This window comes from Helicoverpa armigera, chromosome 20, assembly GCF_030705265.1.
Source record: "Helicoverpa armigera isolate CAAS_96S chromosome 20, ASM3070526v1, whole genome shotgun sequence".
Classification (NCBI taxonomy): Eukaryota; Metazoa; Arthropoda; class Insecta; order Lepidoptera; family Noctuidae; genus Helicoverpa; species Helicoverpa armigera.
In genome coordinates, this window is record NC_087139.1 from 3,723,002 (window position 1) to 3,747,687 (window position 24,686).

Consider the following 24,686-nt stretch of genomic DNA (forward strand, 5'->3'; position numbering starts at 1 on the left):
TGCTTTGGCCCAGACCCCAGACTTAAGCGGAGCGAAGTTGAAATGATTTTAAACAACTAATAGAATTGTGATGATGTCCTCCTAGCAGATTATCGGCCACGGCGGCTGCTCTCATGTAAGGAGATCAGTCAACTGCGCGGGACATATAGTGCACAACCATTTGCGCAGACACAGGTGCACTCACTATTCCTTCTCTCTCATAGCCTGATGGGACGGCAAAGCGACACGACCGGAGGTTCAATTGGTTGCTTAAAAACTTCTCCGCTCTGTATTGGTGGCGTGGCCTGAAGCTAAATTATAGATAGAAAGTTTAATAGGATGATTATGTTAGATGCAAATTACAACTCTATGCTCATAACTATAAGGCCTAAGTTTCAATAAATTAATCGCTACATTATAACCGATCCTACTTAGAATCCAATTTGGTATGTGTCTTACGTTTAGTTAATAAATTAGTTTTAAATGTTATAATCAGTCTAAAGTGATGAAATCGGTGGTTAGTATTGATCATCTATTAAATCTGTATTATGAAGGTTTTATTTTTTTCAACAATTACGTAATAATCTAGATATAATGTGATGTTAATAATATTTTTTGTGACACATCTGGCAATTTACTTTTGTGTTTTTATTATAGTTCTATCTAGCAAAATGTATAATCTAATTTAAATGAATTACAATTTCAGTATTAGATTTTTGCAAACATAAGTCTAGTCAACTAGTCTTAGAAAGAGTTACATGACTGCATATTATTTTAAATATTAAATTCTATCATTACAATATAAGTACAGGCTTTTTAATATACAATAACCAGTATACGTTGGCCGACTAAACTATACAAATCGTTTATTAATATTAAATTTTAATTACAATTAATAATTTCACTCGTGTTTCATTACAACATGCAAACGTTAGAGAGCAAACAAGTACAATCACACACAAAACACTTAACTAGTGAATTAAATTCGCTAAATAATAATAATAAAATAATAAACATCACAATCACATGAGCCACTCGTTAATTTTTTTACACAGAATTCCTAATGTGAGCGTTTTTACACAAAACATAAAATATACGTATTGGTGTATGTTTTTTTCTCATATAAGAGTATTATTGTATATTGCGGCTAACTATTGTCAAATAATACAACTTTGAATCGGTTGAGCAAACCTTGATCGACAGTTAAAATAATTTCCAGCTCCCTAACAATTAATCAAAATTATCGCAATAATCTCAAACTCGAAAACCAAAGCTATAGTTTGCCAGCTAAATCAAACAGGCAGAACAAACTTCACTGATTGATATAGACACAAAATATTCACAGAAGACTGCAATCGATCAATTAATTATCAAACAAACAACACAAATTAACGAAACACCGTACTTCGGGCAAGTTTAAATTGCGTGCGCAAAATTTCAGCTAGCTCGTTAGAAACTAATGGAACTTTATGCATTGTTAGATGTACTCTAGCAGCTGAGCAGTGAGAAAACTGGACATAGAAAAATGCACCTTAATGACATAGATCATGGTATTTTTTTAATTGACACACCGTTTCACAAAGCATTCACATACTCATTCTGTGATTTGTAAATTTTGAAATGAAGAATATGGCGTCTGTTATTTGAATATGCGTAATAAGGATGCAATTAACATACTTTTTTATTACCAGTCAAGAACTGCTTTCAGCATCACTTGGAACACGAAAAAGGTTTACATTTAAATAAAATATGTTTTATTATTAAACGCAGAAACAAAGGAAATAATTAGCACACAAATACTGGCAACTTACAACTTACAGCAAACATTAAAAATGCTTTAATGAAAAGGTGTGAAAAGGCAATTGGTCGAAAATTGCAAACGCCAACAGGCGTGCATGAAGTTAGTAAATACGAACCGATTGCTATGTAAACGATCAAGTTATAGTGTTATTGTGTTTGTAATCGTTAAATGATCGCGACATTATTGCTCAGTAATAATGAGTTGGGTAAATTGACGAAATGTCATCATAATTGTTGATAGATCGGATGAAATACGCGTTTCTGTCGAGTTAAATAATTCAAGAAGATGTATTTAAGAAAATATCGACACCGACAAAATAAATAACAAAAATAATGATTTTTTTAAATCTAATCATTTTTTTTTATGTTAAATGCGTTTTCAACACGACTGTACTTTTGAAAATTGGACCATTTGCACAACTAAATATTATACAATGATATCAATTAGTTATTAAATCAACAAATAAATGATTTTATTTGCCGTAAATAAATATTTTAACACATAGTACATAGTTAAATAATTTAGCACTCTAAAACATAATTTTGAGACCAAAATATAGGTAACGCAATGTGAGCAAATATTAATTAGTTATTAAAATTGTGTGATGTATTAATTATTATACATATAAGTACGTATACATAGTTATAGGTCAATGTGAGCACCAATGTTATAGAACACAAAAACATAGCGGTATTGTAAATATTTCTTTTATCTGAAATATATGGGAACTAAATTGAAATAAATAAAAATAATTTGTAGTTTGTGAACAGAAACAACGTCAAAAATTTTAAAATATAAAAGTAAAACCGAATCATATGGTAGAAATATATTTTCTGCCATCATGAAATCAATATGTTCTTTCGTAATTAAAATGTGATTGGGTCTGTTTATTCGAGGGCATAAAAGGCACATAGAAAACCTAAATTAATCAATTCCAGTGACTGAGATTCAACAAGACAAGCAAAAGTGTAGAACACTTATTTTAAATCCGAAACACTCGAAACTGTCTCGTTCTACCAAGCCGTATTCACAATAACCGCCTTCTTAAAAGTCGGTTAAACTAATGCATTTTCGAGTCTGTTATGCTCCTGCTCCACCTGCGTTAGCGTTAACGTTAATGTCAATGGCCAACTACACGTTACTTATAGCATTACAAATGCGTGTTGGCTACACTTACGCAAAGAGTTAATCCCTCATGAAGTAACGCGTTAACATACATTAAAGAGATTAAACTCAGACACACAAAATAATTCTAAAAACTAAAGCTTTCTCATTTGACCATTCCATTATCGTGCTCGTAAAATGCAGTTACAACTTAAACAAAGTATCTACACTCGTCCTTGCATGCGTGCAATGAGATGGCATTAATGTAGCCAACATCACTTAGCGCTATAAGCTACGCATTAAAACCCTTTGATGCGTCCAAAAAACCGACACCCGAGTTATCGCTTAACGTTTAATGCTATTTATATTGCCATTAGTATAAATTGACATTAAAACGTTGGCCACATCTGCGTAATGCCAAAATTTAACGCGTTAAGACGCAGGTGGAGCAGTAGCATTAAGAAAGCTTATACAATATAGACCAGAATAGATCAGCGGCAACAAAAATGGCCGCGTTCGCGATTTCCATTCGCTACAAATCGGTAACGGGGCCAAACACAACGGTCGAGTTGTTCGTCGAATTGACGCTCGTTCGGCGCGCGCGCCCGCTCGTGTCGTGTTCGGGTTCGCTCGGCAACGAATCGGGTCCGTTCGTCAGTTGGAGCCCGTTGTATTTGGAACGCTGTGTTACTAGACGTTCGAGTCTGCAACACGATTTCAGTTTAGACTAGGTACCTGGAGGTGCAAAGCTTAATAAATGTCTAGACTAAGTGAAATATGCCTAACTATTGTCGCTAGAGTATAGAAATAAAAGCATTCGTGCACACATTCAAACCGGCCACCACACTAAATATGTACAGCATTCTCTTTTACCAAAACCAATATAAAGCAGTATTTTATATAAGCAATATATTACAAGTTATGTATTTTATTGTCAAAAAATATTTTTTCTGTAATTTTTTAAAATAAAATATATGTTTTTTCTACATAGTGATTTAATAAACTTACTTAAGCGAATGTTCTTCGGCGTTCTGTTTGGCTTTGCGCATGTCGGCGAGTTCCTTGCGTAGGCGCATGCACTCGGCGTCCGCGTCTTCAACGTTACCGTTCGATATTTTGTTCTCGTTCGACTCCATACTGGTGGAGATATAAGAGTTGAGTTTATTTATTTAATAAAGTTTTATTAGATTTTTGCATAATTGTAAAAATAGCTATCGTTGTGTTCCTTTCCATGATAGTATAATGTAGAGGTCAGTGGTGGACGCTGGACGCTTCCAACAGATCTTTTTGGAAATAAATAGGGGGGGACAAGTTCAGCCGTTTATATCCTACGGCTGAAATGATAATGACGATGATCCTCTGACCTCTTTTTTTTTGTAATATCAGTTTTCATGAACCAGACTGAAGTTAACAGAACCATGAGTTTAGCAGCTGCCTTCAGTCGATCTAGTTTACCATACCATTATTTTCTGTCTCGTTAAAAGCCAGACCTTTGTTCCCACATTTCTCAAAGTAATTAAGTACACAAACAGTAGTTACCCGTTAGTGAGTCTAAGTACGCGCAATTCGTCTTCCAGTTTGACGATGCGATCCATCATACGCCGCTTGTCCGCTTCCGAAGCACGCAGAGAACTCTGAAACAATGATATACTTTGTTATAAGTTATTTTTGTGAGTGTTGTGTTTAGAGGTAATTGTGTGGTCAAACATTGTGAGCTACGGGCGAAAGAAGGAACAATTTCTGTCTTAAAGTTTTGAAAAGCAAAATCCTGCTTTTAAAATTACAGAATGTTAACTTGGAATATGTTTCGAGAAGAAATAGCTTGCCAACTGTTTGGATGTCAGTATTTAATTACTTCTCGATACATCACAGGATATATGTATCTCAAAATTGTTGCAGACTTGAGGGAAAATACTTAGACCTAGATGGCTGTACTCGTCACATAAAAAATAAATTGTTAACCATTACATTTATACAACTAACATACACACATTTTCTTCAGCACAGATAAATAAGGAGCCAGTGACTACCAGACCTTATGTGTCGGTATGCATCCACCCTACGAAGAATTGACTATTTAGAAGATATAACACAACGAAGGACTACATGAAGTTTGTGTAAAAATCCTTCAGGCTGGTCTGCAAAGAGGCCGTATTTCACACGGTTACAAGTGCAGTAGCCGGTCGGCTGCGGCTAATGTATTCGGGGACACGGCGCGCTGACCACGCGGCTTTCAACAGGGGTGCTAAAATGACGCATTTTCGAACGATTAGCTCGAATGTTTTTAGTACTTACCTAAATTATAGAAAGAGACAATAATGGTCTTTTAACAAAGGCTTAGGTTTTTTTGCAAGGTGTAAAAAACATTATTTTTGCAACTCCAGTGGAATCCATTTTGTCTATTAGTAATTTAAGTACGACATAAACGTATCCAAGTTGTGACTGTGGCTTGAAGCTATTGAGGCTGCGGTATTATTTGAAAGAGTTACCGCGGCGTTGGAACACGATCCAGAAGACTACCTATAGATAGATTTTAGTCAAAATCACTCTTAAACTCTCTTCTGATTTACCAACAACGAAAGGGACTAGGTATTTGATAATTTATCATCCCTAAAGAAAGTTAATTGTATTGGGGGGCAAGTAGGCGTACTTAATAATCTACCGAATGCGCCATTTTAGCGGCGCAACTTTCTCACCCCGCGCCGTGGTCCGTGAGAGCAGTTAACGCCGAAATTGCCTCTATCTTTAACACCGGAACCGGCTGCCCTAAGCTACATACTGATATTAATATGTGGCTGATGTGGACATTATGAACTGTAGGCAACATTAAAAAGGCCTATTTTAAACTACCTTTATGACAGTTTATTAAAAAAACTTAATTGGTAAAAGTTCAGAAAAATCTAATTAATAGAAAATATCTAAACACATGGGTAATAAATTAACAAATAATCTAAAGAAACACTCGAAATGTAGGAGAACGTGGAAAGATTTTCAAAATGACATTATTTTAAAACCATAACTTTGAACTTACATAATGAAAAATGCAAACAGTGTGTGGTTTGGACACAAGAGAGTAACTATGTATTTAATAATCTGTGACAAGAGAAATTAGCCAGCAATGGGCGAGCGATGAAGCCATTTCATTGTGGTGCAAGTTACAAGCTCCAAACTAAAATTATGTTACCTATTGTATGGTCATTCAAACGACGAAATTCAACGATGAAAACTTTTGACCATTACATTTTTTAGTAGTACTATTTAATGTTTTAATTATAAAATATCAATGATATCCCGGTACCGAGTACGCTACGCGCTACAGTACGCACAGTAGATACAGTTTGTAAAGGCTCCCAAATTACAGAACCAATTTGAAAAAAAAATCCACTGTTGCCAAAGACTATATTTCCTCCGCGTTCGCCTGATACGCGGGTGAAACCGCGGGGAACAGCTAGTTTACCGTACTTTGTAACCCAGTAGCCAGAGTCCATACCTAATTTCTAAAGTTCTAAAACAACCCAACAATTTTAAGATTTGTCAGTCAAAAAGGCAATTAAAACCTCCCCAGAACTCGCGTCCGCTCGCAGCTCAACCTTCAGGCGTTAAGTAAGATTACACTACTAAGTCTATATGCGCGCACAAACAGACAGACAGCCGGACCGGCTAATTTTGTTTGTTCCGTGCCGTAACGTTGATACATTGTCATTTTGTCATAGTTGTTACTCTGACAGGTGGATTGAAAAGCCGATAAACTGAAGATTGAGAAAAAATATAGGTAATTAGGTACTTATATTATAAAACTGAAGAGTTTGTTCATTTGCTTGTTTGTTTGCTTGAACGCGCTAATCTAAAGAACTTCAGGCGTTAAGTAAGATTACACTACTAAGTCTATATGCGCGCACAAACAGACAGACAGCCGGACTGGCTAATTTTGTTTGTTCCGTACCGTAACGTTGATACATTGTCATTTTGTCATAGTTGCCGCTCTGACAGGTGGATTGAAAAGCTGGTGATTAAGAAAATATATGTGCAAGTAGGTATCTACAAAGTCAATATTTAGAATTTGCCTTGGTTATATTGATTGTTATTTATTTGAGGTCTATGCTAATATAATAAAGCTGAAGAGTTTGTTTGTTTGCTAGAGCGCCGAATTCTTCCAAATCGTTAGATAGCACATTTATCAAGGAAGGATGTAGTAGGTATCTAGCCATTGGGATTAGAATGATTCGTTATTTAGCCCGTGTAGCGAGAAAAACTACCAAAAGGCTTCTTTTTATCCAATTGCGCGATGGTTTCCTATGGGAAACTGTTTGTGGCAGACAATTCAACTGATAAAAAGGTCACCAAGTCATCATAGACAGCGACAAATTGGTTCCATATTCTTTCCACAACCCGTTAAGAAACCTACCTACGAACACAGGTATTTTTCAGTAAAACCTGTAGGTACCTCAATACTCATTTAGCGGGTACCATTGACGCATTAACCCTATAGTGTTAATCGTGGCTTGCCGTAAGTTTTTTGCACTTCAATTACCTTATTACGAGGCGAGAGCTAGTGTTAATGGTGAGGACAAACGTACCGACACCCACGTACAATTGTGTGTATGTATGTATTGTTGTTAAGTATGTATGTGTATTGGTAGGTCATGTGGGAGCGTTTCAGTTTATGGTATTTTTGTGTAGCTATGTAAGTCATGTTTTGTGTTCCTATTGTAGTGATAAAGTAGTTGCACAAACCAAGATAACGTTTTATTATTTTTCTTCTAAATAAAAAAAAATCTTTAGTCTTTGGTTTCATATGTATACCAGGCACAGCTTCCTCAAGAACATATTGCTGCCAGTCAGAATCTGTATCAAAATGATACTGGTCCAGCCAGATCTAAAGGTTTACAAAGCTATCTATTCCTCTATTAGACTGGTGATAACTTTATTTCCAAAAGAGCTAGCTTCGATATACAACTGTACCATTGTATGGCACCATAACTTTGCATGCAACATAACAAAGTACTCATCCAAACTGCAACAATTACTCTCCATAAAACAACAATGACCAGTAACTGCAACATAATTATTACTATTAATACAGAAAAAAAAAACTGTCGGCGGCGTGTCTGATGACGTCACCGTCCCCGTCACGTGACGACGCGAAGGGTGGCGGCGCCTCACTGCACCGCCATCCACTTACATCTGCCAATATTTGCTCAGCACACCCCCCTGCTCTCCTACCCTCGCCCCTGCAACCCCTCGCACGCACCACCCGTTCATATTTCAAATGCTATGATGTGGGGTGACACTAAACACTACAAAATACAAAGTTACTGGGGCTTGTGTTGCACCGAAGTGTAATTTGAGATGAAAACATGGGTGCGTATACGCCTCCTCTGATGTCTCTTAAAAATATGTACCTAGGGTAGATATGATGAATAGGTATACGAAGAATTGGAAACCTACATTCTTTAGAACCGGAGAGTGAATTAACTTAGTATTTATTAAATTCAAAACAAGGAAAAATCTTGAAATAAATGCCAGTTTCCATCTAAAAAAAACTTAGCACTTGTGTGATAAATTCCAGATGACAAGCAAGAAAACAGCTGAATTTAAACCACAGTGATCAAGACCAGACGAATGGGCATAAAAATATTTTCGCTTCATAATCATGACTTTTTATCCTAATCTGTACAAGATACTTAATAATTAGAATTTCCATTCTCAATATACTAATTTTACAAGTCCATATTCTTTTTAAACAGTTGAAGGAAACACCACTGTCTATTTTCAGTCTTCAGTATACCTCTTATCCAGCAAATTATTTATATTCGATCATTTCAGTCTTTTGAAATGTGTGAATAGAAAATAATCATCATTTCTAAATTTCATAATTTCTAAACAGATTTTTAAGAAATAAATGACAGATGCAATAATTGCAATAAGGCACTGTCTCACTTTCTTTATAGAGAAATGCAATTTTTCCAGACTTCTATTATATATATTTATTACTCCTACATATTTTGTTTTCATTGTCCTATATTGTTTTGTACTAATGGTGTTCAATACAAAATATTAAGTGTACTCTAACGCTCTTATTATGAATGTTCAGACAATTACAGTGCGGTGTGACAGGAGGTCTCGTCAAACCATTGAATGTGCGAAGTCGCCACGTTTGAGTTAAATCGATGCGTTCCGTTTTATTCAGCCGCGCTGATTTTATAATCCAACGTGTGCATACGGGTATGAAAATCAAACGGTTATATGGACACGCTCCCTTTTCACATTCGGTAGTTCGGATCTACCTACTTGTATCTCAAATATTCAGATTGAAAGTTCTGTTTAAGGCTGTAGATTTCATTACAGATATTTTTCAAGATAAACTGGTAAGTATTTAATAAATATTTAAGAGTTCCATAAGCAATTTGTCTTTTTTTACCTAAACAGTAGTTTTCGCTCTTAAGCCCCTGTCTTAGAGGTGAAAAAATACACGCACCCAATGGATAATATAATACATATTCGATCTTTATATAATGTCTATGTTACAATCTATCAACAAGCAGAAAGGAATTCAGTTGTTTACGCATTACGAAGATACCAAATTTTGTTCAAAAATTTTGTTTAAAACTTCCATTCCGACTTCAACTGCCTTCTAAGCCTCATCTGCCACAATCGATGCAATCCCTTCCACTCTCCTAGAGGAATTCCTACCAAACAACAGCAACTCAAAACACAAACAAACATACAGTAAATAGTAAAAAATAAGCTTGAAATAATTCGCCAAGTCACACAGCACGGTCCGTGAGCGTTTCGCATCAATAGCAACGACAGAACGCAAGTGTTCGAGCCTAAGTCTGAGTGGTGCCAACATGGAGTATGGTTGTGAAAGGTTTAAAGTGAAGAATTTTGGTGACACCTACAAAATAATATTCTTCGGAATATAATCGTGTAGAATTTCGAGATGGCTGACGACAGTATCTCAAGGCTGGTTGTAGCTGGGTAAACGATAGCACATGCATAAATCAAGCTTGAATGGTCTTGAATGAATTTTCGAATCGATCACCTGGAGGAAAGAGGACAGGACTCGAAATATACCCGGGAAAGGAATTTTGTGAAAGCAATTTTTTTTCTGAAAAGCTATTAGCAAATTGAAATTTTTATCTACTTGTATGTTAACTCTTGCAAAAAAGCATATAAAAATATTTTTTTTTATACAATATATTATTATACTAGTTGACCCAACAAACTTCGTATCGTTTAAACCTTCCCCGGACCATTAACCAAATCGGTCCAGCCATTCTCGAGTTTTAGTGAGACTAACGAACAGCAATTCATTTTTATATATAAGAAGATTTTACAGAAACTTCGTCCATATAAAGTATTCCTTCTGTGCCTACCTACATATTGGATGTACGTTAGTGCGTGAAGGCGTGAAGAGCCCTCCACGGACCACCCAACACGCTACGCAAATACCGCTTAATAGCACCGAATTGAGGTGAAAACCAAAAAAACACCAACTCAAGGAAAAAAATCTTGAGAAATATGAAAAAATTATATTGGTTTAACAATTCCCTGAGGTTTTATGCAAAGGAGGCTTGAGTAGATAAACAGTGTTAGGTTTATATTAATGTTAATCTAAATGGTCAGGTTTTAGATAATTTTTATAGTTGACTTTACATGGGAAAACTAAGAAACATGAAACATTGTTTTTATAATCATGGTCACATTTTGTAATTTTTATAATACTAAAACGTAAGTAGATGATGGTGATTTTTTTATGTATGTAATATGGCAAAGAAAACAAGGTACCTGGGAACTTATTGATTCTCTAACTAATTGGTAACATATCAAGGGTAATTTTTTATTGGAATTTCGGTCACGTAACAGAGGATCAAAATTGTTTTTCCCATTTAAAATTAGTAAAAGAAATACTGCATATTTTAACATTAAAAAGCACCCTCTGCATAATTTATCAGGAACTGGCATCACCAACAAAACCTTGGCAATAACGCCATCTATTAGAGACATCAGTAAGTTTCGTACGCAGTAAGTTACAAGGTTCGCGCATAGATGGCGCTACTAACGTTAAAAATTAATGCTATTGTCATAAACAAAAGACGGCCTACCTTGATCTCTTCAAGAGCTTTTTCCGTGAACTTAGCTTCCGAAGATGTCAAACCGTTCTGTGGAAGAAGAAAACAAGTATAAATAATTAAATAAAACTATTATATGCACGTTATGGTCATAAATTCCTTGCACGCTCTGAGGCCGCATGATAAAAGCGACCCAGATTCTCTGATCGATGAACAATGATGTTAAATTAATAATGCGTGCGATTTTAAGTGGACCATTTGAACAATATTATGAAATTTTATAGCATTCTGATAAATCAAAATAAAAATGGTTTCGCGGTCGGGAAAGTTTGTTGCGCCATTTCTTTTAAGTAAGATTATAACATGTTCTTAGTGATTTGTGCGGATTTTTAAACTGACTGTATTTAGGGTGAAACATATAGACGTAGGATGTATTGGAGTCATAGCTACTTAGTTTGCAGTTTCCTGGGTTGCGAATTCGCGTCACGCCAATTCGCAGTTTATGTACAACCCCTTTTAATAGTTTGACGAAAGCCATTTTAAGGATTCTACCTAATCAGTGTCGATTTACTAATTGATAAAAACAGCTACAAATTGCTAAACTAATTAGCTAAGGAAGGGATCGCTTTATCAATTGTAAAAGGAAGTATTTAGGCCACCCAACGGAACTAGGACCGATTAGTTTTGCCGTATAAAGCGAAAAGGATGTACAGTAGTGGCAAGCCAATTTTGGAGGATCGTACGTCAGGTATTAAAATGGATATTAGGTTCTTGGACGACATCGGATAGTTCTCCATCATCATCCTCCTGCTCTTATCCCAATTTTATTTGGGGTCGGCGCAGCATGTTTTCTCCTTCCATACTCTTCTATCTGCCGTCATCTCACAAGTAACATTCATTCTTACCATATCTACTTTCACACAATCCATCCATTGTTTCTTTGGTCTTCCTCTTCCACTATACCCGTCCACATTCATACTCATCATCTTCCTCACAACATGATTCTCATTCCTCTGCATCACATGCCTATAGTTCGGATAGTTCTCCAATTGCTATAAAAAAATAAGTCTGAATTCAAATGTTCTGATACCTTCGAGTATTGTAAGCATTAGTAAACTTTTTATTTTCTGAATAGGACTCTATTCCTGTGCCGTAGAAATACAATATTCGACAGTTTAAGCCTAAAGTCACCCAGGATATGTCCTGAAGACTTTATCAGTGACATGAGACTCGATAATCGTTTGACAGGACGTCTCAATGATAAAGGTCCTGTTATCTTGTACTCCTTGAATGGAAAAACCTGACATAAAAACATCAGGGTGATGTTTTGAAATAAACAAACACTAGAGCATCTTCGTGAGGGTTCAAGGCCAGGTTTGCAGATTTTATGGCTATTGATCGACATCTTTGCTACATCCAAGTCGCTCAATATAGTCTCTCGGATTGCATAGTCTTTGAATGGACATACATATCCTCTATTAAAATCTACAGTCAAAAATAAAACACTGATGTTTTTAACAAATTCCCACATTAAAACATTTATCATACCCAACCAAAATTCTAACACCTAACTAGTTCGATAAAAAATCTTATCGATCAGTGTATTGGTGATAAATAAATATTGCTATCACTAAATACATAACTTCAAAGTGTAAGTATCTATTACGTGCCTCATTTGGCTATCAGAGATATTATTTTTATCTTTATCACCTAGTATCCTGCCCGGCCTTTATGGAGAAAAGATGGAGTAATATTTTTCGTACTACATAAAAATAAATGATAATGTCTTATTGAAATAATTGTTACCTAGTACGGTGCGTGCTACCTTAGGGTCAAACTTCAAAGCCTGCCGGAATTACCGCGAGCCTGGTACACATAGGGCCCGACAAATATAGTGTATCCTGGTGTCTCCATAAGTACATAGATCATCTTAATTCTACCAGTTTGTCAACGCAACAGCTATGTATTGGAACTACATAATCCCATTTAACATGTGTGTCTATCAACCGGATTACATCTGATGATGATGATGATGATGTCCTCCTAGCCGATTATCGGCTACGGCGGCTGTTCTCATGTAAGGAGATTAGCCAAATACGCAGGACATATTATAGTGCACGAGCATTTGCGCAGACACAGGTGCACTCACTATTCCTTAACTCTCATAGCCCGATGGGACGGAAATCCGACACGACCGGAGAGAGATCAGGCGCAGGACCGACATTTACGTGCTCTCCGATGCACGGGTGTATCAATCACCAGCTTCCAGGCTCCGGGCTGCTTTGTGAAAGTCTTCTAAAACCCACAAAGCGATTTCGGCCCGACTCGGGAATCGAACCCGAGACCTCGTGCTCAGCAGCCGCACTTGCGACAGCTAGACCAACGATATGAACGAATATGAACGGATTACATCTATAATACATGACCGAACACACACTTTTATGACATTGTGCTCAACCAGTCCTAAGAATATTTTGCTCAACAGCAGCTTTTGCTGCCATTAAACTACCAAATCACCCATAGAGTAAATCTTGATTTGGTGTGACGAAAATATTATTAAACAATGGCCTTCATTAAGCAAAATGAACGGCACTTTGTCATTTACACTAAGAAACCGTATCTAACTATAATTATTTTCATTCATTTTGTTCATTTATTTAACCAATCCTCATTGAGCAAGCGTGGTTTACAATGCTCGTACCGTAATATGATAAGAAACCTTCACCCTGCTGTGGCAAGTTTAATAAACCATTGTGGTTGCTGTTAATTTGTTTAGCAATTACTGTTTCAACTGATTTAGTTCCTAATCGCTTCATCTTGCCTTTTTTCCAATTTTATTAGGGGACCGCGTAGTATGTTTTACTCTGCGCTAACACATTCCCATTTCATTTTTCATTTATTCTTCCTTCAATCAAAAGACAATCATTACTTTTTTATACATCTCTCCCTATCCATCCATACACATAATAATACATGCATACTTAACGTACTTTTCTTGGATAAGTAGTGTTTTATCCCTACATATGTATATCACAATATGTGCAAAAATAATGATCTCGAAACTGTAATAAATAGACATACCTTATGATGTAGGATTCATTAGCTGATGCATTCATTGAACGAGTACTATAATATTAATTTGTTCAGTTACTGAGCTATTTCAGAAACTGCTATGTCATTTTGCAAAAACTGCTCTAAAATAATTCAATCTTCCAAAGCATCATTGCTCTTTTTAATCTCATACCTGTATTTGCCGCGTTTTTTCACCCATAGATAATAAAGATGGCCGCAATAGGACCGCAAATACCAAAGCCATAATGTCCATTCGTAATAATGGAAGGTCATTGAACTGGAAGCCGACACCGGCCCGATTCCAACATATTTGGATTGAAGCCAAGACGTTTTGGAAATGTCAGGTCCAGTTTGGACTTTATGCCTATTGTGAAGTCTATTTTTATGGTAGTCGAAAGTCTGACAATCCGTCTAACATTTTCATTGATAGGCGGAGATACATACTATCTGTTCTGACCGCGTACCGAGGGAACTTTTTCGCGTACGCTGATCAAAAGTAGCCTACATCCTTTCTCTGGCAATAGCATATTTATGAACGACGTTTGGCATGAAAAAAATTTACTAAGGATCCAATCTGCTGTCTGGTAGGTAGTAGGCCACGGTTTCAAGATAGATGAAAGAAAGACAATATTTAATGAACATTCCGTAAATATACAATATGAGGAGGAATTCCAATGAATTATGGGATGTTCCCACAAGCGTTTTTGAAGTGATGCAGAAAATACCACGATGCACCTAAGTCTTGCCGTTACACCATACAACAGCGTACGAGTATGTGATGTGCAATATAAAGTTCCCGTTATTTAATACACAATATTCAATGAGAACGGCAATATATTATTTTCATAGCTTGCGGAATGACCGACATTCCTATAAGAAATTGTTGGCACTCCGAGCACTTTTCCAAACGAAAGCGAAAAACATTTCTAAAGGCAGAATTAGAACTGACCTTCATTTGTTTTATTTATATGTAGCGTAATCTACACCTACTAATATAATAAAGATGAAGTTTGTTTGCTTGAACGCGCTAATGTCAGGAACTACCGATTTGAAAAGTTTCAGTCTTAGGTGCCCCATTTATCGGGAAAGAAAACATATTCGGGTGTGCGGAGAAGTACTCACGGAACTCAAGTAAAAAGCAAGCAAGCAAGTTACCTAATAAATTACGATAATGGAAATAACGATTAAGAAAACTTCAAAATGGAGCTATTTTGTTTTTTGGTAAATGTTTGGAAACTGGAAACATTTGACCTGCAAAAAGTAAGTTATAATTGGGAAAATACTTAATGAGATTGCTTCAAAAACTGTTCTATGATCTTATAATTAAACTGCAATCACTCACTTAACAAATTGTTTGTTGTCTTACGAAGTCTACATCGATACAATAAAAGGATTTCTTTAAGTATACCTAGCGTAAACGTTAATTTGGTTGGTTCCGCTTCGATTCCGCGTTCGCGAATCGGTTCCGTAGCTAATATTATATTTGTCATGGCTTTCATAGAAGCCGGTAGCCGCGAGTAACTATGACGACGGAAAACCGTTATTTATCTATGACTTTGTAATAGTGGTTTTAACGATTCCATGGGTTATTAGATGTGATGCAATTATTTTGGAGTCTAATAAGACTATTTGTACAAGTGTCTCAAGTTAGTTACAACCATCACAGATGATGAATTTTACAGTTTTCAATCGACAATCACAAAAGGAGGTGGTCCTATGTGCAAACGGATGTGTCTATCGCAAGACACCTCATCTTTCATCCCTAGGCTCTATTACTTCAGCATAGATCTCAGATACTGAAACGATATTATAATCATGACATCCCACTCATATTACGCGTAAATGTATGTTTGGATGGATGTACGGATGTTTGTTAATCCATGCACTAATAATAAAATATTACTGAACTGATATTTCCTACAAACCAAAATCCTTTGTTTTCCCACCCCAAGGCCAAGAGTTAGACCATTGCTTCGTATCAACTGTCAATGTGTCGAAGCTTCAAGTAGCAGTATCGATTTCAGTGAATAATTCAATTCAAGAAAAATATATTTGTGCTTACAGTATAAACGCCGACGCCGCGATCACGATAATCATTTGAAATCAGTTGCTTTTCGGTTCTTGACATACCAAAGACCTGTTAGGAATTATCATTTTAATATAGTAATTTTTGGCTAAACTAAGGTTCTATCATACTAAGAAGATGAGCTACAGGCACTCAATGTCATCAAAGATGATATCAATCAAACAGTAAAAAGATTACTGTTAGTCAATTAAGACAAGTCATAATAAACAGTTTGATTGCAAATCACTCAGCAGTGTATGATTATTTATGTAGAAGTACAAATGTAGCCTTACGGAGTTAGCCGCGGGGCTCGCCATCAATAACAGTTTAAATGGCAAAGTTCAATCTAACCGTTTTGCTGAATCGAAGAGAAAGTACGAAGTTAAATGACATATATAGCACACACAATGAGTTTTATAGCTGCTATTTAGAAAATTAGAAGTGTTTGGACCCTTGGAACTATACCTGGATTTCCCTTAATTCTAAGTTTGATAGACAAATCATTTACTAATCCATGAACGTTAACCCTTGACAGAAGAGTAATCGCAATAGCACAATAGGGTTGCAAAAAAAGAGCCTAACGAATTATGTCTGTCCTCTAGACAACCTGCCATGATAGAAAGTGCTTAATCATTGAATCATACTAATCATCCCAAATGATTATCTTTTTTAACGGTACAACCTGGCATTATTAAAGCTATTATAGCTGATAAAAGTTGAAGGAAAACATCTTGAGGAAACCTGGACTACAAAGTCTGAAATCACCAACCCGAATTGAGCAAGCGTGGTGATTAATGCTCAATCCTTCTCCGTGTGAGAAGAGACCTATGTCCAGCAATGGGACGATAAATAGGCTATAACGTAAGTAAACTTACATCGTTCCTCTCGACGACCATAGCTCGCACGCGCGAGTAAAGTGCGTCCTCGCGCATGCGTGCCGCATCCCTGATCTCGCGCACCAAGTCGGTCAGGAAGCCTGGTGCGTACTGCCCCGCTAAGAATGCTGTAAGGAGAAACAATCATTAATACATATTTAAGTTTTTCTTAGAAGAAAATGATGTTACAGTTGGCGTATTGGCTAATGTTTGTAAGAATTTGCGTTTCATGTCTTTATAATGGACTAAAGCAGAGCTTCACGAATATGATCTTAAATCTCTGTAGTTCTTGGTAATATGAACTATGATGAACCCAATGTTTTATGTGTCATAAAAGACAAAACCACTATTCGAGACTCGCCTAAAACGCCATACTTCGCCCTCAAAACTGCACGAGCTAAGTGAAAAGTTCGCATTTCACGAAACTACAGCAATAAACCGAAATAACAGTCATTTAATTTCAGTACAGACGACCGAAATTCTTTCAGTCTTTATGGTTTTAGTACTTTTTCCACAAGGACGTAATAGCTAGCTCACTGACGGGTTAAGTAATGTCAATGCTAAGTTAGCACGCAACTGTTGAAACATTTCGCGAAAATTCGCTGTTACAATATCCAACGCAATGCGAAATTGGTGGAAAGCTACTATTATCATAAATGATGCCCATCAGGGAATATAAAAAAGGTTTTACTTAGTAATTTGAAGTCAGAAACAAAAAAATTTAGTATGTCCTTGCCTCATACGCATCGATCTAGAGGTAGTAAAAAACCGCATTTCAAAGACAAACCTCTTGCAAAATTAATAGGAAGCTACAACTACGTAATTAGTCATGCTATCCAATTTTACGACTAAGCTACTAGTTACAACAGTCATTAATTTTAGTAAATACTTCTGAAAAGACGGCTCTTCTTTTTAAAACGTATGAGGCAGCAAAAATTCCTTGACAAATATTTTCCGTCACCGTAAGAGCCAGCAAACGATTATAACTTTTTAATCTGAGCACATACACGCTCTCATATTAAAAATTAACCCGAAATAGTCAAAAGGTTCGTAAAAAAACTTCTGACAGGGATAGAATGATGATTAGCCAAAAGATAAAACAGACATATACGATCATAGAGAAGACAAGAAATCTAAAAAGTAGTCTCCTAAATCTATATGTACGACCAAAATCAAACAAACATGTACAGTTAGCGCATCAAATCAAAATTACAAGTATAGCTATCCTTCCGATACAAAAGAAATAACAACAGCTAATCGGCCGAGCTATCTCGGGTCACGTAACGCACGCGATTTCGCCGCAGTTTCTACTGCTTGTATCAACGTCAGACTTCAACGAATACTTAGCTGATTGACGTTTAATATTCAACGCTAGTCGGCGTGTGAGGAAAATATGCACATGCCCATATTGGTCTACACGTAGATAAAGTCATGCTTTTCCCTGATGGATATCTATACAGTTATGGAAAATTCTCTCTGTAAAATTATGAGGCAATAACTGTTCACTGGTTCCATGTGCATTCTGAGATAAATTCTTCCGATAGGAACGAAGCACGAATATCATCACATACTGTTCAGTAGATCCAAAGATTATCCCTTATAACATCACATACTCATATGAATTCTTCATGATATTATGTATCAGTAATTACTATAAATATATGACCACATTTAATAATGTGATGTGATAATACAGCTTCAGGAAGCAATCTCAATGATGGGCCGATAACAAGGGTTTCACACGGCACATTTGCATTGTCTAAGATTCTCAGCTGTCGTGTGAATATTTAGAATATGTAGTCACATTTCTCAGGCAGAACGTTGAATACAGCCTTGATACATCGATAAAACCGTCACACGTGTTCAGCTATCGATCTCCTACTTTCCTAACGTCACTTTAAAGTCCTAATTGAATTCTTATCACATTCCTTTGCTGACACATTTTTGTGCTCGATAAAATATTAGCTGATTAACGTTGGACTTCATATTATGTTATTATAATTTGCATATTGAGGACATATTTTGTTTGCAACGCCCTCGAACAAAATCTAGGATGGGAACTTCAAAAATTGCAAATTAGGGATCAAAATCATGAGAAGCGATCTAGAATGAAGTTCAGAACTATAAACGTTTCTGGACAGACGACCTTATAAAGTTCATCGAAAGACGCTGGATGCAGGTCGCTTCCAACCGGTATTTGTGAAGATCTAAGGGGGAGGCCTATGTTTAGCAGTCGAGGTCTTATGGCTGAGATGATAATGATGATGAACGTTTCTAACTTACAATAATATAATGCAAATTATGTATTTGCATCTTCGCTGCATTTATGATGATGTGTGGGATCGCCACTACTCTATTTTTGAGCACACAATGCCAAATAAAATTGAAGCACATTCTTAGTCTTACAGTTTTGGCTGGGTGACAACACCCGTTATACTTGGAGCTAAAATAAAAATAATATGCGTCAAAGTTTCTCTGTTTTTTGACTGACCGGTTTCATTATTTTAGTTGAGGAAAAAGGGGAAAATTGGGAGTCGAATCGAGTGATGCATAGTGGACAGAACTTTCCATATTTTTATTTTAATACATTGTCTCAGAATGTTCCACTTCACAAGATTTAGACATCATAACATAAACATCACTAATTAGACTAAATACATGGTTTTATATTCGTAATGTCTCATTGTATGGTTGCCACGTTGAACTGTCAACTAGTAGCTGAAAGTGTAACTCCATCGCAGGGTTTACTTTCGAATGGATATTAAGTGATTTTAAAATATTAAGCGTGTTAAAAATGGATATCATCATCATATCATCCAATTGCCGTCCCCCAACGAACGCCAACTATCCCGGTCATATGGATAGTCTCGAAAATATTGTAATAAGGTGCTATCCCATTCTATGATCCCCTAGTTAACTTTGTTATAAGAAACTAGGTAAGTATTCATTAGCCACTACCACGTATGTTTGATAACTGCAAAAGTTTATTTTGTCGCGAGGCCAAAGTTTATCAACATCTCGAATAACAAGCTATTCGCAGTCACAATCATTTCTTAATTTATTACCATTTCAATAATATTAGTATTAGCTTGTGGTAACATTTTAGAATTTTTGCGAGTTCGTTAGCCTCTGGTCGGCGCCAAACGACTTTTTCCTCGAAAAAAAACACAAGCTTTTATTTTTAGGGTTCCGCACGCAAAATCTAAAAGGGGACCCTTGTTACTAAGAATTCGATGAACGTCTGTCACCAAACTGTTTATCTCAGGAGCTGTATAAGGTAGTTCCTGCTATTTTTTTACAGATGATGTACTATGTTTTGCTGCTCCATACAACAGACGAGATATTTGGCTAGGCCATTGAGACGAAATCCCTAGTGCAAAAGTCCAAATCGCACTTGGCCGATTCGTTTTTTATTATTAAAGCAGGGACTCTAAACAAAATATCAGGTATCTGCCCATCAATTAAACTACCAAAGAATATCTAAACAAGCCCAATACATAATTTATGAGCCATGTAACACTCAGTCCCATGTTACGTCTAGGCAAGGTCGTTATAATGACGTGAGCAGTTTTATCTGCTCCTAACACAACGTAGGCTAGCATTAAGATTATTGGATCGACCGCGATAAGTATATAGGACGATCTATCTACATTATCAACAGCTGATAATCTCCCAAAATACAGTGGAAGGGCAAAGAAGCCGGTGAAACTAAAAAATTGTTCTGGAACTTTGCATAACCCAGGTACAGATGATAATGAAGACTAAAATCATGGCCTTTTCTCTAGATAAAGCAAGGGTAAACCATAAACATCTAGAGCTATTTGTTAGAATGTGCATTAAAAATAGACTATTTTAATTGAGAGACATGCAGTTGAAATATTCAACAAAGAATGTACTTAGAGTGAAATGACGCAGAGGCCGATAGCACTAACAGGGGTCATAAGAGCGGGGATTAACGCAAACATTATGATATAAGTAGATACAAAATAATAATTGTTTGTTGATCTCAGGATCTCCTGATCCAATTTTGTAAACGCTTTCATTGAGAGATTACAACGAACTTCAGTTGATATACCTGATGCACGCGGTTGCACCCTTGCCCTAAGGAAAGTACTTCCCTCGGATATAAAGTAGCATATGTCCATTCTCAGGCTATGGACTATGTGTGCAGTATACAAATTGGTTAACTAGCTTTGGCTTGAAAGTGCGACGGACAGACTTACTTTCGCATTTATACAATTAGTACGGATATTTGATTGTAATAAACTGCAGCTACTGACAGCTACTTTAGTGTGAAGATCTTTATGCGGGCAACGGCCTTGCGGAAAGATGCTACTGCTGGTACATATGTTTTAATTATATTTGTACCATATAGGGATCTGTGTAGTAAAGGAATTAGTCACATTACAGGAGCTGACTAAGCAAGCTTGAATTCCGTCTCCCACTGTATATTTGTGACTCAGAATCGAAGACAAACAAACAATCAATGAATTACTTTGACCTATATTCTGACCAATGTCAGTCAAGGTCATGTGTTTAGGGTTGAGCCGAATATAGCGTGATATGTCGCAGACACATAAATATGGTTTACTTGATCATTTATTACTTGTTTGTCTAGAATGAATAATATAAGAATATCCAGTGTACACAATTTTTGTGGTTTATTTTCGGGTAAGTGAATACAGTATCTAATTATTTAATAACTACCTGATTATTTATCCTGTTAAATAAAACCGTTTCACTAACTGAAACTCTTCTTAACAGGATGTGGCTGTTATAACTTTTTGATTGTCTAATATAACGAATACATAAAGTGGTAAAAAATATGACATATCCGATGACAGTAGATGCAGGAACAGACTACCACTAGCATTCTACAGCTACCTCATCTGGGTCTCATGTTTACTACACCACACACTTGAATAAAAAATAGATTTCCTCGATAAATGGAATATTTAATACTGAAATAATTTCTCAAATCCATCCAGACAAACAAGCTCTTTAGATTTATACCATAAGTAACAACAATCTCAAAGAATACATTTTAAGCATGTATAGCCTTAAGATTCAATAGTTACAAAATATATCTTACCATTATCATTTAGTGAGTGATTAGGTGTCGCACCAATACTTGAATTAGATCCCTTCAATATGGCATTGTGTTGTCTCAAGTTCTCCAGTTCCACTGCAAATAAATACCAATAATTGCAGTAAAGGAAAATGCATGAATAATCATGAGCACATTGTAATCGCTAATTACTGTAAAAACAGGCAGCTAACTGTTCTCGTTAAGCGTAGTACGGCAAAAACAATATGAGTTTAATATGGTCAGTTATTGTAGATAATCGTTTACCTGTAGCAAGAATATTGATTAAATAAAAACAAGTTGTTCTAGAAAAAGTTGATGTTGGACAATGTTAAAAGAAATAAATGGCAAAATTAGGTAATCAGCAGCTAAGAATTTAGCTAAGAAACAATTCTTGGACTACAATTAAATGATAGACAATAGCCCAGATTTCGTAATTGAGTCGTCATTTCAAGAAAATTTAAGAAAAGAGAAGATGTCTTTTCATGAATAAAAAGCAATTGCCAGTTAAAATATTCTAGTAACATGCTTCAATCCCCTTTGGGGCTTGACCTAGGTGGATAATACAATAGGCTGTCTAACTGTGAATTTAATATTCCCATAGAGAAACATTATCTAGCACAATATGCACACCACTCGGACATAAGTGAGTAATTTTGCCACAGTTTAACCGAAGTATGTCGCTTATTATTGAGATTACTCTATCATTTAGTAGAAAGAAGTCCTAAATTATGTTAAACTGTGAACATTAGTATGGAATACATGTTTAAGTATGTCTCATATCCTTGAAACTTAGTGCATTGTGTGGGTGATCAGATGTAGGTGTACTCGTTTGAAAGGATGGCCTTACGCTTAAGTTGTGGGCTGATTTACCAAAAAGTTTTGTTGCAGGTGGAATGTTCAAGGTTCATTGATTATAATAATGATGTAGAACTGCTCTTTATGTACCATTTTATTAGGTTGAGTCTAGGTTAAAAATGTTTATTGAAAAGAGCTCCTGACATAGCATTCAAGCATTTCATGACACTTGCATGTTAGTGATGATTAAAAAAAAACCTTGAAACTTAATGATTAATTTAATTATTTACCTAAAAAATAATCAAAAACAAAATTACTGCATCTACAGTGTTTCATAATACTTAAAGAAAAGAAAGCCTTACCTTTGGTATCCATTAAGTCTTTATTCAGTCTTTCATTTGCCATCTTCAGGGAAGTAATTTGGTCAAGAAGACATGTCAGTAGCCTGCTGCCCACCTGACTTCCAGACATGTCTGAACTGGCTTCTGACCCTGACTCCACATCTCCGTTAGCAGGCCTGGCTACATCAGGCAAGCCTCTCACACAAGGGTCACTGTACCTTCTTCCATCCCTTCCTTCATCCTTATCATTCAAATTCATGTCACTGTTGGAATTAGTATCGCCCACAGATGTCACAATAGGTGGTAAGCTAGCAAAGTCCTGGCTGTCTGTAAGATTCTTTGGTTGCAAGTAGTTATTGGCTGAATGGGTCGGAGTACCGTGTCCTGGCGTACTGCTCACCTCCTCAGCCTTGTTGTCGCTCCGGCGTCGCAGTCGCGGCCGCTGCACTTGGATGCTTTTGTTTACACTCTGCACGTACCTATATTCGGGCCCGTAGAAGGGCATCATTGGTGGGTTGCAGTAAGAGGGCAGCGTGGGCAGGGACATCGGCTCAGGTGCGCATCCGTACATGTGTCTGTAAGGATCATAGCCGGGTGCGAACTGCGAACTCCCCATCGAATAGTTCACGTTCGGGTTGACGAATGTATCGTACGTATCCATACTGGGCGTGGACTCCTGGATGTGGTGCATCGTCTTGTCCAGCCATTTGGACAGGTACGAACCTCTGCTCCCACGAGATTTCTTCCGCTTTCCCAGGGAGCCGTTACTATTCGACGGTTTGCCGTTCACTTGTTTTGGTGTAGAAGCCATTGATGTCACTGTAATACACTCAAGCACCGGTATGAAACACAAAAACTGCACTTTAGCACCTCCTTCCTACAACCAACGCACTATTATTTTCCATTTACGCTGAATTATTAAAATCGCGCACAAAAATAACTTTATTCAATTCGACCGACTTGGGCAATGAATTATAAAATGACGTTTACTGTCATTTTGCTTTTGTAATTTCTAATACAGATAAAAAATAACGATACTTCACAATCAGACTTTATTTTGAGTAAAGAAAAAATATTATCCCAAAAAAACTGGATCACATCAATAGTTAATTTAATACTATCAGAAATCCATACAAAATATCCATTTATTCAAATTAAAATGTTTCTTACACTTACGATAGCGCCATCTATTGCTTAAAACCTTAACTACAATGGCATAGTATTTGATGATGTTGTTTGAACAAATAAATAGATGGCGGTAGTGGTAACTTGTATTTTATAGTTACATGTAGGTACCACAACAATGTATTGTGATAATGTAGGTAAGGCATGGGATAATAATGCTTTTGATGGATTAATTCTCTGCTGTGTAGTTAATTGATTGATTGCCTTGTACAGATAACGATCTTTGCAGCTTACGTACATAATATATTATGTAGGAACCTAGCTACTTTCGTACATAACACCTAGCTACAATTAGAGAATGAGGG

At 36.4% G+C, this 24,686-nt stretch overlaps 1 protein-coding gene across 6 annotated transcripts; it reads right to left on the reverse strand.

Annotated features, from left to right (window-relative positions):
* Positions 1-636: 636 nt before the first annotated feature.
* LOC110377455 (uncharacterized) lies at positions 637-24,245 on the reverse strand. 6 transcript variants are annotated; one of them, XM_064039745.1, is made up of 8 exons: positions 23,218-24,245; positions 22,064-22,156; positions 16,972-17,099; positions 16,094-16,168; positions 10,993-11,049; positions 4,424-4,518; positions 3,893-4,024; positions 637-1,692 (listed from the first exon to the last, which is right to left on the reverse strand). In XM_064039745.1, the coding sequence occupies exons 1-8, from the start codon at positions 24,005-24,007 to the stop codon at positions 1,671-1,673; spliced, it is 1,392 nt and encodes a 463-aa protein (XP_063895815.1). In that variant the 5' UTR covers positions 24,008-24,245; the 3' UTR covers positions 637-1,670. The 6 variants fall into 6 exon arrangements, with proteins under 6 accessions (XP_063895815.1, XP_063895813.1, XP_063895814.1 ...); XM_064039743.1 differs by lacking the exon at positions 637-1,692 and adding an exon at positions 3,188-3,588 and having other exon boundaries at positions 23,218-24,244; XM_064039744.1 differs by lacking the exon at positions 637-1,692 and adding an exon at positions 3,188-3,588 and having other exon boundaries at positions 3,893-4,021; positions 23,218-24,242.
* Between the last annotated feature and the right edge of the window lie 441 nt (positions 24,246-24,686).